Source organism: Folsomia candida, unplaced genomic scaffold (genome assembly GCF_002217175.1).
Source record: "Folsomia candida strain VU population unplaced genomic scaffold, ASM221717v1 Fcan01_Sc002, whole genome shotgun sequence".
NCBI lineage: Eukaryota > Metazoa > Arthropoda > Collembola > Entomobryomorpha > Isotomidae > Folsomia > Folsomia candida.
In genome coordinates this window covers 8,413,437-8,431,972 of record NW_019091194.1, presented here as the reverse complement: position 1 = coordinate 8,431,972, position 18,536 = coordinate 8,413,437, and the positions used below count along the sequence as shown (strand labels likewise).

Here is an 18,536-nt window from a genome sequence, read left to right as displayed (position 1 = left end):
ATATGTATGTACAATGCTTTTCCATTACGAAGAAGTAGGAAGATTTGCTTGAAGGCATTTTGCGATTCATACGTATCACGTATTTATGTGATGGTGTTGCAAAGTCTTCCAGTTGCAGTAGTTGTGTGGCGTCATTTCAAAGTCTGAGTGACGAGCAGTTCATTGCTTCTTTGCTGAAATGGCTGCATTAACCAGAAATCGAATTTCAGAAGGACTTTTGCTCTGTATAATTTTGTCAGGTATGTATAGACAAAAATGCGTAAATGTATGTTTTGCATTGTAGATTTTATTAAAGGGAAATTGATTTTATGCGCAGTACGTTTCTCAAAACTCCATGGCCAGATTTCGACCCATCCCGTGGTACTTGGAAGATTGGGGTCCCCTGCTTCGTTGAGCTGTCATTCCAACAGGGTTCCTCTCCGCTTGTGTTTATGGGAGCAAAAAGAAAGTGACAAACTCATTGCAACCTTTGATCAATCCAATTATCAGGAAGTAACCTCTTCCGCAAAAGAACTCTACACATTTGATGGGCCTCCATTAGACCAGGGTAGTTGTGGAATACGAATAGCTGTGATAAAAACGAGCGATCTACAGCGATGGAAATGCACTTTGCTAGCGAGGGATAATATCACAGCAGTTTATCGAGGAAGTGTCCTCCTTCAAGGGGCAGGTAGGCTACCTGCCTACCTACCTTTAATGATTATTAAATAATAATCATTATTTAACTCTTATATTTCTTTACTTTACCAACTCGTATATGCTATTTAAATTTGCAGAAACTGTGGGCTCTGATGACTCAAATTTCAGCATTGGCACCGGAGGAGGAGAAGTCACGACGACGGCAAAGAAAGAGTCGGGGTCTCGTGGTTTCAATCTGGGGAGCGGCGTGGGTCGACCCATCGTCACTGCGCAGGGGTCAATCTCATCCGCAATTCCAATTAGCAACTCTCCCCCACAAAAGGTGGCTCCCATTCAGGAAGTCGAAGTTCAGTCTGCAGGACTTACCATCGTTCCTCGAAGGAGAGACAGGAAGCTCGTCATTTTGTAAGATAGAAAAATTCCAAAACCAATATTTAGTTCTTACTCTTTTTAATTTATTTATTTAGTAACAATAGCAGGTAATATGTGTTAACAAAGATTATAATCAAGTCCATGTATTTACAGCATCATGAATTTCAGTGATTCAAAATTTAGTTAAAACTTAACCGATAATAAATGATAAAAATTGCGTAAAAAAGACAAAAGAATTATAACATAATCTCAACTTTACCTAATGCGACTTGTACATAGATAAGTATGTATTTTGTGTAATATAACAATAAGTATTACAAGTACAAGGATGGAAATATCTTTCAACTTATAACAAATCTATTTGGCTTATGGCATGTATCTCATTCTTCGTAATATAGCACCATGATTTTTAAAGCAAAAACACCATCATACAAATTTGTACGCATATTAATTAACATAAATAAATTAAGTTTAATTTGCATTTTAATTGTTTATCTTTTGCATCAAATTATATTCAGTTTATATAAATATAAAACGCATAAGCACGTCTATATGTAAATATATGTTTTATATTGTGGTGGTGATTGCATTACAAAATAGCTCATCTTTTTTAAAAATCGTTCTGCGTAGATATAATATTTAGCACAGTTGCCTAATCATATACATAAGTTGGCGTTATTTATTAATAGATATTTGTTTATATGTATGTCTGCTCGACAGAACAATTTCGTAAATTAGGCGTCATCCTTATACGTATTTTGCAAATACATAGGAACATCTATTGCGTAGTAGGGTTAATTTAAACATATGAGAAGATCGTCCCCATTTTTCCCCGGAGGTTGTCTAAGTCTTCTACTAGGATTTGGATTTGGCCTGTGGAAGGGCGACAGAGTGACGAGATTGATGGCATGGCTGAATCGAGTTCCAAGTTCCTCCGCATCCGTATCGTGGTTGTCTTGGTCAAACGCCACCCAGTCTCGAAGGTCACTTCCTGTGCTGGCATTGCTTTGGGTCGAGTCTGTGGATCCCACGATGACTTCGACCACATCTGAAGACGACACACTGCTCCCACCACAATTCTCCATGCTGGAATTTTGCCACATTTCAAAGGCCACGTTGAATGCTTGTGCGATTGTTAGCGTGATGTGCTGTGCCTTGAGAGGGAGATGGAAAAAGAGTGAATTTCATTGATTACGCCAACATTATCTACATACGTATACTAGATCCATTTGAATGTTCAACATACCATTTTCCTCTTCCTCGTGGCAAAGCAGTAGCACTCGTTGACATCATTTTTGTTAGTAGCAATGAAGGAAAAGATACTTGGATGGCTAGAGTCAGTTGAACAGTGTGCGATACTGTAAACAAAGAGGGGAAAATAAATTAACATTAATTTCACATTAGGGTGGCTTCAACCAACTCAACTCCTTTTCATGACAAGTTTCTTCTAAAAGAATGAAATAAGATTGATTGACGAGAAGAACTGAATGAAACAAATGATAAATTAAATAGGACAAATAAGATATGTGCATATACCCCAAACAAAAGAGAGTACATATGACTTATATGCCAACATAACGTAACAAAGGTAAACTTGTTTCGTTAAAGGATTGACAATAGTTGAAGTAAAATACAACAAGCCTCACTTACTCATAAATTGAGATTTCCAGTCGAATCTCTCCAGTTGATGGGTCCGATAGCGTTATACCATTTGTGCTCACAGTCATTCCTAATCTGGTCGGTTTGTGGCCAACTTTAGTCTAAATTGAGTCAAGTGAAAAGATCTTATTATATTTTTTACTGCTTTTGTTGATGAAAGAATGATATCCAGAACTAAATGATATATAATGATATTCAAAATACCATTTGAATCACTGTTTTTGTAGCTTCAGCAGCATCTGCAGCACCAGCTTTCTCAATCAGCGTACTTCCCAGAAATTTCACGCAAAATGCAACTCCATCCATTACTGGCTCGCCACCCTCCAGCCATTTGTCCGTCATTTCTGCAATAGTTAACAAAATGACATGAACTAAAAGTTTACATCAGTTTCTGATTTCATTCTGCAATATAAATAAATAAATAAATAATGCTAATGATATAAATACATAATTGCACAGGAGACAATATTTTCTAGTCAAAATCACCTATTTCCCTTGCCATCATGCTGAAATAAATTATGCTTTGTGGGGGGAGGAGGGGGGACACGTCACGTAAAATATGAGAAATAAATTATAATCATGTCATTTGTATGCTTGGGTGAAAACATGTACTGGGAGAGAACATGAAAATGCAATTTTCTTTGCAACCCTTCTTCCTTCCGAAAGAGAAAGATGACAAAATCCAATAATATCTAGTATGATATGGCCAGACCCATGCCACCACGGATCGAAACCATTGAAACACACGAACATCACCTTCAACTCCACAACTAACTTTCCCCCATAATAAGATCAGGATCGCTTTATCATTTTATCCAGTTCTAGCTACACACGAGGAAAATATGTTCCACGCTATCCGTGGTGCTGTGGTCATGTTCGTCAAATTTCCGGTATATATATATACATATCTATGTCCAACTTAGCTACGTGTATATTTGTACATATATAAATATTGTTGACCACTTTTTTATATATTTCACAAGAATGGAAAGTATAAGAGGATGAAAGTTTGTTGACAAATTATGCATGCTTTTCAAAACTTCAAAATAAAGCTGCAAACATGCAAAATGCTTGAACACCCAGAGATGGATAACACGTGCCACAATAAAATCATATGAAGAATGGCCAAGTAAAGAGAAATTCTTCCAGAGATTGAGATGGAAAAAGATCCCGAGTATCTCAAATCTTGAAATATAAGTCTGGGGGAAACTTTTGCTGCTTTCCTGAGTGGCAATGCAATGGTGTGAGCGGAGCCTAATCATGAACGGAGAAAGTTTTCATGTTGACCACCACCACCAGCATGGGACCAATTCCTCTCCTTTATAGCGCATACTTAGAATTATACTCTCTCTTTCACCCATCTATGCATTGCACGAAGAATGCAAAATTCCCATTAAACCCAACTAAAAGCAGTCAAAACCACACTGCACCCTGTAAAGTGTAATCATAATTTGTCAATGAAACGTAATTTGGTGCATAAAGATACATATGTACATCCCGTTCTACTGAATACATTGGATAGGAGTCAGACGGATGGATCGTACAGAATTGAATGTTTGCCAAACGATACTGGGTTCCGTGGCGAGGAAAACTGATGACCAGAAATTCTGTCCAGTGTAGTCACTTTCACTTTCTCCTAAACAAAGTTCGTGGGAGGATTTTTATAGGCCCCACTTGTCCAATTGTGACAAAAGGCAAAAATAAATACCATACAACCACTGCTATTATTTATATATCATTTTGATGAATTTTCTCTCGGCTGATTGCCAAACCAAATTGCAAAGTTTTTCTTTTCTGCGCTCATCTCGTCTGGAAATCGAAACCAGGAAAGAATAATAGTGCCAGCCACGTACGTAGTTTTAAGTTGGGTACATAGGAATGGGAAGGAGAAAGCACACTACGTTCCATTGACGTACATACATATGTATGTACGAATTCTGTTATTTTTCTTTCACATTCAACAATCTTTAAAAGAGCGCATTTACTTACAACACTACCACCAACTAACAACTGAGCTTTCGACATAGCTATGCGCATTTCGTTCGTACATATATACATAAATACATAGTTTGGTAAAGTGGTTGCACTTTTTCAGGATAAAAGACAATTTTGAGAACACCCGTATCGATCCCTATCTCATCTCAGGTCATACCATTAGTACGATCTCTCCTCATGGAACCAGCAGCCAACCCACCCACAAAAAGCTAGGAGACTATGTACTTACTTTCACTGAGGAGAGAGGCTGATATTACTACGTGGTGCATGCTATTGGCTGTAGAAAGAAGAGACCACTTGTTTCCTGCATCTCGTCTCACTCTCTCAACTCTAATTGCTCTTCTTCATACTCTATATATCACCAAACAGCCAGGAAGCAAGCACTGTGAAAGTTGGAGATACGGCTTGAAGAAATGAGCATCTGGATAGAAATCTTGTCGCAGGCAACAATTCCTACACAAGATATATGTGCAGCTAAATATTACGTATGTAGTACTGTCCTGGGTCTCGTACTATTTGGTCTATGCAAACCCTCAGGAAATGTAATGTTGGCTTTCTTCGCCGTCATCTGTCTAGGATTTCAAATCTGACATTTTAAAAAACCTCATTACGCTTATCGTGCATGCTTTTCTCCTACATCATCTCATACGGCTGAATTACATGGGGACCCACACAGAAGAAGGACACTCACAACCTTATCTCTTTCTCCTTCTCCTCTCTGGCCATAAGTACCTACTCCTTTCAAGGATGTTCTCCTCGAGGAAGATAAAGGAGAGTGAAAGCAGAGGAGCCTGCGTGGCTGTAACATATCGATCCTCCCGTTTTCGGTGAACGTGGCCGTGTTTTGAGCCGTGGTGGAGCTGCTCAAGGATAAAAACGATATTCAAACCGCTCATCTGCCTCCTCCGCGTCCTTTCGCTCCACTTCTCTCGCTCCGGCAACCGAAAACCAAAACCAATGCATCGCCACGACCGCCACCAACTCCCCCCGCAACGCATCACCTCCCATTCTATTCAAATGGCCTCCCCAACCAAACCGCCAAATGTTCTCCCAACTGGACATTCACACATTTGTCGAAACAAATAATAATTTTGACATGAGTTTCACTCCGCAGAAATTCTCCTACTGCCCTCGTGCCGAATTTGATCCGTGCAGAAGTCTCTAGAAACCCACTTGTGAAGCATTTTTCATCCTTTCTCCAATAAATCCGGGGATGTCATAATAATGACGACGTGCCCTAAAAATCTCAATGTAGAGTGTAATAAACCCATTTTTCTGTGTGCATGATGGTGCCCTCAATCGGTGTATATTATTTCTGCTCGTCTGTTTGTTGTTTTACTCCTTCCATGTAACAAGATGATACACCGAGACGAGATCTTCAAGACAAGGATGATGGAGGAAGGGTGTCATGGTCGAGTTATTTATTATTGGTAGTGACACACCACTAGAAACACATTGATTTATGTCTTTCTCCAGTATCTTCTCAATTTACACAAATCTCATCTTAGCGAAAAATCTAAGATGGAACTTTTATTCTTATAGGGGAATAAAAACTGTATAAGGTCTATTTCATCCTGCCAAGCGGAATTTCTTCATGGTTTGGTTGTTTCCTATATAAACATATGGGGAATTTGCACCGTACTTATTTCACACGGAGTACAGTTTTACAGATGCATGACAAACCTGACAAACACGATATAACTGATTATGCCGGTTTCTGATGTTGTTTGCACGGGGGAAGCAATTTTAGTCGAATTATCAAATTGGCATTGACATTTACGTACTATGCATACTATTGGAAGTGCGACTGTAATTAAGTATTTGCACATGTTGTTATTCAAATTATGTATTCGATTAGATTCTAAGTTTTTAAACGATTTGCTGTGTTAGCATATTTGTATCATAAATCTTTCTAATCTGCATCAGTATGCACTGTGTATGAATGAGCAACACGCTAAGAACTATAATACGTTGATATACATATGCATGCACTTCTGAGAGTGTTCACGTCGCAAGCAGTGAATACTGGAGGATTCGGAAGTAATAGTGTGGAATAATTGATCGCTGATAAAAGCTTGAGATTCATATTCTCTCCAATAACTTGACGCCATTCATATCATCCAATAAATACAACATCGTCATCAAGCACTTGTTAGACTGGGACCTACATAACTCTGCAGGCCTCCAATTCGAACTATTTTTAAGCTTCCTGTACGAAATGCAACGGAATGAGAGATGGGAACAGATGGTGAAAGCTGGCTAAACGGGATTTTGTCTGACACTAACAAATCCGGAATCAATACGTGACAACCACTACACTTCTCTAGCAGCACAAACTTATTCCATCCTGAATGAAAAAGAAAACTAAAACTGACTGCTTGAATCCAACTTTGGGGCAACAGCAGGAGCAGTTGTCTTGTTTCCTTCGTTTGTGTTGTGTACTATTCTGCAAAATCCAAATAATCCCTCTTCCTTCATACTCAATCACCATCAATCCTTTCAATCTCTGTCTGCAGAATGGAGAAAACGGAGAAAATACCGAAGGTCCTTCGTAACAGCATATCAATACGCTCAAAAATGTACAACTCATCATTTATAAAATAACACTGTGTACATTTTCTCCGAAAGAATCGTGCTGATGAAGTGCATTTTTAAAACGGGGAAAAAGTGGATACCTATTCATCCAGTTGCACAGAGCTTGAAAGGCCTCATAAAATGCAATGGCTTGAATGGGAACGGTTCCGGATTTGCATTGGCGTTATTGCCAGGAGAGAGAGAGAGTAAATAAGGGAGGAGAAGAGGGTTGAAAATTGGGAGCAAACTGGTTGACTGAAATTTGAGAAGTAGCAGACTGCGACGGGACGAATTGAAGAGTAATGCAATTCCCCGTCTCCTTTTGGCTCCTTCCTGTCCACGCTTATGGTGAAGTTAGGAAATGCTGTTGCTGGTGGAGAAAGTGGAGACGAAGCCAGTAGTCTCGCCTCATCGTCCCCGTCTCGCTCGTGGCGAGAGAGAAAGTCCAGCCGAGTGGAATAAGTTGGTTAAGTCCGTAAAATCCCATGAATTCATGCGGCTACTCTCAAAACACCCATAAATCATGTGCTTCCCAAGCATTATTATACACGTATAAGGAAGGACTCGGTGTGTTGATTAAGCAGTTGGTAAAAAACGAAATAATGTATTTGGAGAAACTTTAAATTTTCCAATATTTTCATAATTTAATGTCCATATGTATACTTATATATTTATCGGATTTATCACCTTGCTGAAGGCTGAGTAATTTTTGCTACGTAATATTTGTATGCAACAATGAAACTACCTTTCGAGCAAAATTGTTCTTAAAAAACTTCCCCCTTATGTAGATATGTATGAACGTGTACTGATTCTAACTCGAGAAACTTTTAGCCCCAAACTTTATAATGAATTTTACTTTCTTCCTCCCACTTTTATTTCCATCACGAACCCAAGAAGAGAGACTTCGTAGACAGTTACAGCAGTCGCAATAAAGAGCGATCAGCCAAAGTGAGCAAGATTTCAATCAAATGCTTCCTAGCGCCGCACTTTCTTTTTATGAGGTGAATATCACATTTTTATTTAACGTTCACAATAAACGGCGTTTATTGTCGATACGCTACCTCGTAAATTTGACTCTCCTTATTCTCCCGTTTCCCCACGCCAACAAGCCAAATGCCTTGAAAGCTTGACCTAAATATAGGTCTAAGATTTTGAGTTTTTAGGGAAGAGAAAGACGTGGAGAAATTGTAATGTATGGAACAAGATGAGAACAATTCGACATTGAACAGAATTGGGGGAGAGGAATGAGTTGGTTCTTCCTGTGAGGAATTTGTTGTTCACAAGTTTGGAAGAATTGATCAGTTTTCGCCTTAGTTATTGCCTTTATTGTGGTGAGTGGGTGGGTGGGTGGCTGCTGCTGCTGTTGCTTTCACTTTGTAATGCATAGTGTGCAGTGCAATGTGGTTTTCGTGGCATGTTGGATTCCATCGAGAGGAATTTATTTATTCTGTTCTGCTTCAAGAAGATCTTTTCTCTCTTTGAATGCGACGTGCTTGGTGCTTAACCAACCAAATAAATATCGGATGGAGAAAAATAATTGCCTTGTTTTCCGGTCCGTTTAATTTCCTCTCTCCATCTCAAATACAAAACAAATTCAAAGATGGAGGCAAAATAGTACATTATTGCAGAAATTACGATAAATTCACATTCGATACGACGTAAATGAAACACACTATGAACAATTATTGGATGTACTTCGAAAACTTTTGTTTACAAATTTGAATAAAAAGAGAAGATATCCATGAAATACTTATACAATCCTTGCCGTACGATTAAAATAATATGGCCCAACGAATAAAATCTCTTTGAGATAATCTGTATATTTATTACAGGATTATGTTCAGATTTACTTTTAGTTCATTACGACACAGCTACTTTATTGGGACATGGAAATTTTTGGTGTAATTAAGATAGGTGACTGTGACATCCTGATAAGGAAATTTGGGATATGAACCATTTAACGATCAATTTAAGTAGGTACACGACACAACCCGAAGCACGTCTGTACTAATTAGCGAGTTAGCCTGAGTATTTACTACTTATGTATGACTTATAAAAAATAGTAAAAACTACGTGATGAAAGTGCTTTATGTTTAAAACTTTCTAGGGTACAAAAAGATTTCAGTCTGTCACGAACAAATTATATGTGGCAAAAGTTGGTCTTATACACAGATGTTTATTTTGCGTCATATTCTTAGCCATAGCTTCGCTTGGGAGAGATAATGGGTTAAAAAGATTTATAAGGTTTTTAACCCAGTCGTCCATGATTACAGCAGTATTCTCGCATGCTCAAAATATGACAAAGCTGGAAGATATCTGGAAGTTATGTATAATGGCTGATAAGTGCAGCCAGCGACATTACCCAACTTGAACTTTGCAGTTTTAGGTCACTGTCTACAATTAAGCTGGAGACATTTAGTTGTCAAAGTTTACTGGTAACAAGCAATATTTACTTTGTGACTGGGAATTTGCTGACTCGTGTATAGTTTCATTTTTATAATAATTTGGTCAACAAGCTGTGGTAATGGTAATGAATTCTACGTACTTATTTTCATATACATTATGTTTACATATGTGTGTGCAATCTAATTTATATTTATGTCGCAATAAAACATAAAATTATCACCAGTCGTACCACCAAATTGACTTCGTGCTTGGAGGTTTGAAAATTCCAATTAAAATGTAAATTTTACTGCTAACGACGATACACTTATTTTATCAGAGGTTATAAACTCAAATTCTCATTTCGACAAGGAAAAATACAACTAGATTTCTGTCTCATCTGGACAATCTACTTATTTATTTATAGTTTACTATGGATTAGGATTTTAAGGTTCATATTAAAATGAAAATTCAACATTTACATATTTTATAACGCCAACTTGAACAAAATCTTGGCAAATTAATTTGGCTGACCTAACGACCATCTAACTAGTCTGATCTCGAGAATATTGCAAAAAGTTGGCTTAAACTGGCTTCATCGAACTTTTATCGAGTTGATTGAATGCTAATCAAACAAGGAAGAAAATAACCTCGGTATGCCACTTGGACAGAAAAGTGTATCTTCTATTTTTCAAACACAGTTTTACTAATAATTTATATCAAAGTACGTACTGAAATCGAAGTTATCATTTTATTTTCATGATCATTATTTAGCAAAACGTAGCAAAATTTCGCAATCTGAGACCCATTCCTTAAATATTTAATACATACATATGTACACAAACGTACGACGTACTCGAACAATTATAGTAAGCTCTCTATCTGCTTCGTATTTCACAAGAAAAGTGCGTTTCATTTCATTTCTCACAAATGTGCGGATGAAATTGCCTGGCAAAATATCAAAAAGGTGGAGATGCAGCTAAACAAATAAAGCGAGGAGAGCGTAGCACAAAATATTTGCGTCTACTCTGTGGCGTCATTAGCAGAATAACGTGCACGTGTTCAGGTCGTGACTATCAAAGATTGGTTAATTCCGTTGAACATACTTAAATGTGTGCAGTTGCATATAGCAAACAGTCTTTGTCTACAAAGAGAAGTAACAGGACATCAAATGCAATAGAACAACAATGCTACGGATTTATTATTACTGCTAAGTACGTAAAAAGAAGACAGAATGTTAATGACAGTCAATTTGAGTGTACTATGTACTATACGGTTCTTAATTTGCATATGTCCTCAACAACGCGTTGATTAAATTAGCAATGACACTTCACACTAATTGATTTACAGTTATTTTTTAGCTTTACAAGAACGTGTATTGAGTTTCTGTTGTACTTAAATTCCAGCGTTTTAATGTTTGGGACAATGTTTATATGTTTTTCTATTCATTTAAATTAAGTATAGAAGAAATTAAGTAAATATGACTCATCGTTTATTTATGACTGTATCATGTCGAATCTCATGAATTCGCATGTGAGGCTGTTTACGATTTCTCTCAACTGTGCTAATATTATGAACGAGGCATATTATTCAGTAATATTCTCAATTAACATGCTTTGTTTTTCTTCTTTCTCACCGTAACCATTCAAGAAAGTATAGCGCAGATACATTATGTGAATTGAATAAGAACAAGTGAACTTTGTAATTGGACTTTGAACCACCTCAGTTTTTTGTACTTGCACTAAATTCAACACGACTGACCAGTAAGTCCTGTCATGAAGACGTCGCTTCAATACTTTAAGAATTTTTGATATGTAAAGCAAAATGAAATTTTGATTTAATTGGATTAAATTTGAAGCTTGTTATATAAGTAAAAAAACTGACCAATAAGTATTAACCACATGCGTTTGGATGCCAAAGATAGGTTGTTGTTTTGTACTGTGATTCACTAACCACCGGTACAAATCTCACGGCGTGCTTTAAAAACATTATAAATTCACTCACGAACAATACGTATAATACATTACGTATAATATCATCTTAATTGCAATACAATATTCAGGTGGGATTTTGGCTAATTGCGTATGCCATGCGAGTGTTTGTGACAGTTAGGTTTTGTTCCCTTTTTGGCTATGCTAAAAACGTATTTATTTTTGTTTGTATGTATGCACAACCTAATATTACTTAATAGATGCATGTATAGTAAGCAGTGATGACACTAAATCCAAATGGTCAGTAAATGGACGGTTTCTTTGAAACTGAATGAAGTTGGAAGGACGACAATTGACCTTTAATTCAACCAATGAAGTCATGAAATGAACCCCACAATAAGTTGAGCTAATTGACATGAGTGGGATTCTTCCTTGCGTCCACAGTTCAAACCTTACTCGCAAATGAGCATTGCACAAGACTCAAGGGTTACCATTAGATTTCCATGCAAATGAGAACCACAAAATTCCTGTGCTACATATGAACCTTTTACTTACTTTTATGCTTTCCCTGATTCGTGGACGAGTTCCTCCTGGTCAATACTTTCAAAAAGGACATCCTTGAACTACCGCTATTGGACGAATTTGATCCATGTTGCTGTTCCTTTTCTTTGTTATTTTGACTCTTGTGATGACTAGGGGACCCTTTAATTTCGATGGGACTACTTTTCTTGGTAGGAGTACTTAACTCATCAGTTTTGCTTTTACTCCTTCGAAAAAAGCCACCGCTTACATTTTTTCCCGTCGTAATGACTGTGCTTTGACTTTCAGCATTCAGTTCCTCAGGTTCCGTATTGAGATTAATTTTCTGAAAGTTGTCCGAGTCGTCGTCGAAATCGAGGAGTGGATGTTCAATTTGGCTGAGAAGTGGGGAATAGTCCATTTTGGTGGTCGTGTGTGCAGATAGAAAGCTCAGTTGATAAAGTCTCAATCTCCAAATGAATATTTGCACGAGAGATGTTTAAATTGTTCAAGAATTATCTCAAGTAAATTTCTTTGCTGAAATCACATTCGTAGTGCAAATCAACGTTGTTCTCGTCGTCTCACAGCACTTGAGACTATGGATTCCGTTCGGTTTCTCTCAGGTCTTTGCGTCGTTCTCACTATGGCGCTGGTTGCGTACTGACTCTTGAGAGCAACTCGGCTCCTCTTTTATCCCAGCACAAAGGCGAATAAAATACGTGATCTTATACGCCACGCAGTCAGTGTGAAATAAAACATGCTCTGAAAGAACGGAGCAACTTCGTCCAAAAATCCAGCTTCCTCAGCGTCCGTACATATGTATGTGTACGAATAACGCCAAAAGATGATTCGCAATAATGTCTGCTAAATTTCATCAGCTAAAAGATAGGCAAAAAATATGCACATTAAAACAGTAACAACAACAGGGGCAACTTGTGTAAAAGTGAGATTTATATGAATTTAAGTTGAGTTATCATAAGCTAAATATATATTCCACTCAATTAATAGGTCCTTAGTTGACGTATGTGCATGGCATACGTGTCTATTCAAATTTAAAATTAACAAAAAAATAATTCAAGTTTTTTTTACAAAACAAATGCAGACTCGATATAGCCCGAGCAAGTCACCTATGTTCCATGGGCCAAGATTTTACAAAAATGATATAATTATTTGAGTAACAAATGATTTTGCATAAGGATACGCCACACCATAATAATTATCCCTTTTGGCTTAAGGAAACATGCACGAGACTTTGAGATAATGAGATTTTCTGGGGGTTGTTCCGGTTTTGGGTTCTAACTTAATCCGAAAATCCAAGAAAAATCCTACCAACTTTTCACCACGAGTTTGAGCCTGGAAGCTTAAAAAGTCGAAAGTGAAAGTTTTCGCTGGAGCTTTTATGTACTCAGAACATTCGTGAGTATTATGGGTATATTTCACCTTTTCATAAAATATTTACAAGTATGGGATTTGTGGAGGAACTTTATTCATTTCAGTTTCAACTTCACAATTTGGAATGGAAACTTTCCCCTTATGACGAAGGATTTAATGAGGTTTCCTGTTTCTCATATTTTCCATTAAATAGATCCTTTAAGACTAAGCGATATTAAACTCCGTTCTGTTTTATGGTATCAAACTCTTACTACCTCTGGGACCGAATTTGACAATCGGCAAGAAATTGAAATTTGTCGTGCCAATATCTTAGGTGAGAGATAATTCAGACAAAAAGTTTATCGAGAACTAAGCATATTATGTACTCTAAATTCCCATCTGGGACAACTATAACTTTGTTTTGTTGTATTGTTGCTTGAGGTACAAGTTTATCTAGTTTTGACTTTTCATGAACACATGTATGCCGTTGCTCAATTATGGAAAGTATTTGTTGCTATCCAGTAAAATTAAACCAATAATTTATGTATTTACGAATATACGGACTATTTTTCATCCACTTTAATAGTGTTAAGAATTTCTTATGGCTCTTTGTTTAAATACTGATTCATGACATGCCGCACATTTCTTATGTTATACGCTATTTCTCATGAACAACAAATTCGCGAAATTCCATGTTGTGTTTATTTATAAGTGGGGGTTATCTCCGTTTAAAGGCAGTAATTGCATTTCAAGCTTATTAAAGCATTACATAATTCTTAATTGTGCATAAATTTTAATATAGTTATAAATTCCAGAGCGATTTAATTCCAAAGTACATTCATCACTAAGTATTCAGAGTATTTGTATTCTGGTCAATCTCAATTCTAATCACTTCACATGGACATTTTGCTTATGAAATTAAACCTAATAAAACCATCATAAATAATTATGTTGCACTTATGCATTGTTAGTTACGATAAATCAAACATTCCATGATTTGTATGGCAAGATAGAATGCATCAAATCTTTAAATTGTTGATTGAACTGAATGACGCAACAACATTAACGATTGAAAGAGATTTACGACTCAGAATATTCGTATTCTCCAGAAATTAAGAAGGATTATCAATTGTCATATATACATATATGTAAGAATTACTATGCAATGTGTAGAGAATTTACGTAGATATTTACCAAATAAATAGTCTCAAATTGTAAAAATTTAAGTGGGTTTAATTTTATCGGCGTAGCACTGCAGTCTGAGAAGAAGACGGAAATCAATGAGTCGCTTAAAGATGAATATATATGGATTTCTACATAATATGATTTTATTTTTGTGGTCAATGCGTCGTAAATCGCTGCAAGTAACCACGTTGCAAGCAGTTACTATTATGCCATGCTTTCTATACATGAAAATTGTAAATAAAAACAGGACACGAGACGAACATGACCACCATGATGTACTGATCTATATCGGATAGTAATGTCTTCAATGACCACGCCACATTGAATGAAAATATTCCGTCTTGGTTTCCATCATCCAGACGTCGGAATTAATTCTGAAACAAAGAAGTTGATTCATTTATTTATAGGCACATGTGACTGATGCATAGTGATTGTTAACATAAACGTCCAGACTCGTACTCCCCATGCGGGGATTAAATAATATGAACTGCTAATTATATGTACTTATCATAGTACACATAATAAACGTTGAATATTTACATGTTTAAGTGAACAATTAATCTTTTAGTTATAAGACAATTGCTATAATTTAATGATTGGAAGAAAGTTATTGATGGCGATTGGAAATTGTTGAGGGCAACACTCGTGGGGTGATGAGTAGATGTCGTCGGAGGAGGAAGAGGATTAGAGACGAACGGCGTCCCTTTGTTCATTGTTGTCTGACTGAATCTCTAGCTGCTGATCCATGTGGCGATTAATGCCCGATGATGGTCACTCATCCACTTATTACGTAAAGATGAATAGACTCCCACTGATGGTCAAAGGTGAAATTTAACGCGTAGTTGTACTCAATTTGCGTATGATATTCCCCTTTCATTCAACTTAATGTTGACATTTTTTATGCCAAGTTTCTGCGTCCTACAACTTTTTATTGCAACATGTTTCGTGAACCTGATCATGGATAAAACATCACAGATTATACAAATATGCGTAATTTGACCAACTTTATTTTCCTTGTACCAAACCATTAAATTTCCATAATCTCACACATCGTTTAATCTTGGGAACATAGATATTTGCAATTTTTTCTTGAAACTCAGTAGATTTTTTAATCCGTGGTGTCCCACTCATCCTCGTGGGAGTCGAATAGGCTGTCAGACTCGTCATAGTCGTATGCATTGCCGACCAATATAGTCCTTACATTGTTATAAGCAGCAATGATGTGACTTCCACAATTCACTTCACTCGGCAAATTACACTGTCCCAAAACAGGGTCGAAAAGAAGATCGGCAGGACAAGATCTAAGCGTAGGGTTACCAAATGTGCACAGCCAATAGAGACTGCAGTTGCCTGGAATTTACCCAAAATAAATTGAAATAACACTTAAGACTAGTAACACCTTATTATTGCATGCATCTTATGTACATATTATGTTAACGTTTCACATATTTACTCGCATGGGGAAGATTCACAGCTCCTTCAGGTGGACACAGGTTTGGGCAAAAAACCAAGCTTTCAACATTGCACGTGGTCAATATAGGGTCATAAACAAGGCCTTGTGGACACTGCCTTAGGTTAGCAGTCCCCATTGAACACAACCAGTATAACGAGCAATTTTCTGTGGATTGAATAATAAATTGCAACCTAAGGTTAATATGCACGACACAAATATTACTTTCTATTAATATATTTTTTGCATACTGTCATGTGGAAGTGTAATGGTTCCTACGTCTGGACACTGGGGTTTGCATTCGACCAAGTCTTCGAGATTGCATTCCCTCAAATCTGGGTCAAATAACGTTCCGGGTGGACATTGCTGCACATCAGGAAGAAGAACGTTAGAACTGCATATCATATATTTTCTACAGTCTCCAGGATATGGGACAAAATACGCTCCATCTTCTGTGCAATTCCCATCCACATGAGACTCTGTCGTTGAAATTGGGGGTTGTGTAGTAATGGTGGTCATAGAAGTCGTAGTTTGACCAATGGGGGCTCGTGTCCCATCAACGCATCCATCGACTTCAGCAATACAGAACGTTGTTTCTGGATTGTATGCTGGGAAACTTGGATTGGTGCAACGGTTAACTGAAGGAGCACCACCAAAGCACAGGTAAAATATGGTACAATTGTCCCAATCTCCAAGTGAAGTAACATCAGGGACTCCTTCGCAACAGGTTGCCTATTCATGCATTTTATGAATATGCATTTAAATATGTACAAGATATCAGTACAATGGACTATTTAATTATTACTTAAATGGGCTGTCTCACAATACGACACGAAAAAAACGGTAAACTCTTACTTGATCCAGACAAAAAAGTGAAGGGTCCTGGGCAGTGACCGCTTGCGACAAAACTGCTAAAGCTACAAAATATTTTATCTTTGCAAACATGTCGAAAAGTATTAAAATTGCAAATGTTTTTAAATATGAGGTTTATATGTTCTGTATGTATTTGTTAAATGCTGCATGAAGAGTGTTATGTTAATATGTCGTATCACGCTTCTCAATTACACATTGATTACAAAATAGTTCGATTATGCATGCTTGCAGCTAAGATAAGATTATGTGTTACTCATTGTTATATTTAATCAGTTTTCTTGATTAAAAATATAAAATTGTATCAAATTAGTCTGTATTTTAACACGATCCCCAATCGCTGCAACGACCATATTGAGACCCTGTTGGTCTACAACAAAATCCTGAACAACATGGTTCAATAATTGCCCAATCTTGATCTTCGTGACAGCCAAAAATGTCATTCTCGGAACAATCCTCTTTTGTATCATCCGATTTAAGAACCTCCTGTTTCTTAATACATTTGAATAGTTGGAATAATAAATACAAAGTTTTAGTAATTATATAGTATTTAGGGTAAAAGTTATTGCGGTTATTTTTCGTATACATACTTGTTCAATTGGATAGACCTTTTCCTGGGCGGCAGACGCAGCCCAACCAAAGCCCAAAAATCCTATCGCTCCTAGAAGGACGAGTCCTAATGACATCGCGCCTTTATTTGCGGCCATTGACCTGTTGGATAAATGATTTAGTGGAAACTAAAAGGAATTTAGATACTTTCAACTGAAATTTCACACGAATCACTTCTTTATATACTGTATGAATAACTGGAGTTTTCCGTGTAACGTTCGAACACAAAGAGTTGCCCATACAATTACACATGCATAAAATTAGAGCCTAAATACATGTTCTAAGCAGAAGTAAATAAATATCAACATTAACTTTGTTCAATATTTGTCTAATAACCCAATTATAATTAGGTTATCATATGTTAAATATAATTTATGTAATATAAAATAAGAGGAAGTAGTGGCAAATTCAGGTAAAACACATTGACTTCACCCTACTAGGACATTCATAAATAAAAATGCTAATGTTTAATTACGTCATGTAAATAATGAAATGGGTGATATTATAATCGGAAGAATAATCAATATTTCTTCTGGGATCGCCTAGAAATCTTTATGTCAAATCAAATCACTCAACAAATATATGTAAAAGTCAAAAGTACAAATCTGTGCACACCCATCCACAGTGTCTTATAGATGAAAAGGTTTAAGATACAGTAGACTAAAGTTGTAAATTGACCCTGAAAATAAACACTGAAATCGTATTTATTTTGCGCTTTCAAAGTTATGCTACTTATTTGTTTCTTGTTTGCATGCGTCAATTATGTAGTTCTCAAGTGCCCATGTGCATGTAGATATATCCATTCATTCACGCCTTTTTATCATCGTCATGGGTCTAACTATAAACTCTGTAAGCGACAATGACAAGTGATCGAATCGATGACTAACTGTTTGCTAATGGACTTAAAAACACTTGTAAATGCTACATTACACACTTTATCTGAATATAAGCTCGTACCTACATACATAAATTAAATATGT

The 18,536-nt window shown here is 36.7% G+C and overlaps 3 protein-coding genes across 3 annotated transcripts; 1 reads left to right on the top strand and 2 right to left on the bottom strand.

The window, feature by feature from the left end:
- Nucleotides 1-81: 81 nt before the first annotated feature.
- LOC110844734 lies at nucleotides 82-1,316 on the top strand. Its single transcript, XM_022091010.2, has 3 exons — nucleotides 82-239; nucleotides 317-670; nucleotides 777-1,316. Exons 1-3 carry the CDS (start codon nucleotides 179-181, stop codon nucleotides 1,046-1,048), a joined length of 687 nt encoding a protein of 228 aa, XP_021946702.1. The 5' UTR covers nucleotides 82-178; the 3' UTR covers nucleotides 1,049-1,316.
- On the bottom strand, nucleotides 1,081-12,741 carry LOC110844732 (low density lipoprotein receptor adapter protein 1-B). The gene is made up of 5 exons (XM_022091009.2): nucleotides 12,108-12,741; nucleotides 2,875-3,014; nucleotides 2,662-2,771; nucleotides 2,258-2,369; nucleotides 1,081-2,165 (listed from the first exon to the last, which is right to left on the bottom strand). The coding sequence occupies exons 1-5, from the start codon at nucleotides 12,490-12,492 to the stop codon at nucleotides 1,806-1,808; spliced, it is 1,107 nt and encodes a 368-aa protein (XP_021946701.1). The 5' UTR covers nucleotides 12,493-12,741; the 3' UTR covers nucleotides 1,081-1,805.
- Nucleotides 12,742-15,612: 2,871 nt separating this feature from the next.
- LOC110843850 (chitin-binding domain protein cbd-1) lies at nucleotides 15,613-17,721 on the bottom strand. The gene is made up of 5 exons (XM_022089895.2): nucleotides 17,538-17,721; nucleotides 16,933-17,439; nucleotides 16,329-16,809; nucleotides 16,081-16,245; nucleotides 15,613-15,977 (listed from the first exon to the last, which is right to left on the bottom strand). Exons 2-5 carry the CDS (start codon nucleotides 17,020-17,022, stop codon nucleotides 15,736-15,738), a joined length of 978 nt encoding a protein of 325 aa, XP_021945587.1. The 5' UTR covers nucleotides 17,023-17,439; nucleotides 17,538-17,721; the 3' UTR covers nucleotides 15,613-15,735.
- Between the last annotated feature and the right edge of the window lie 815 nt (nucleotides 17,722-18,536).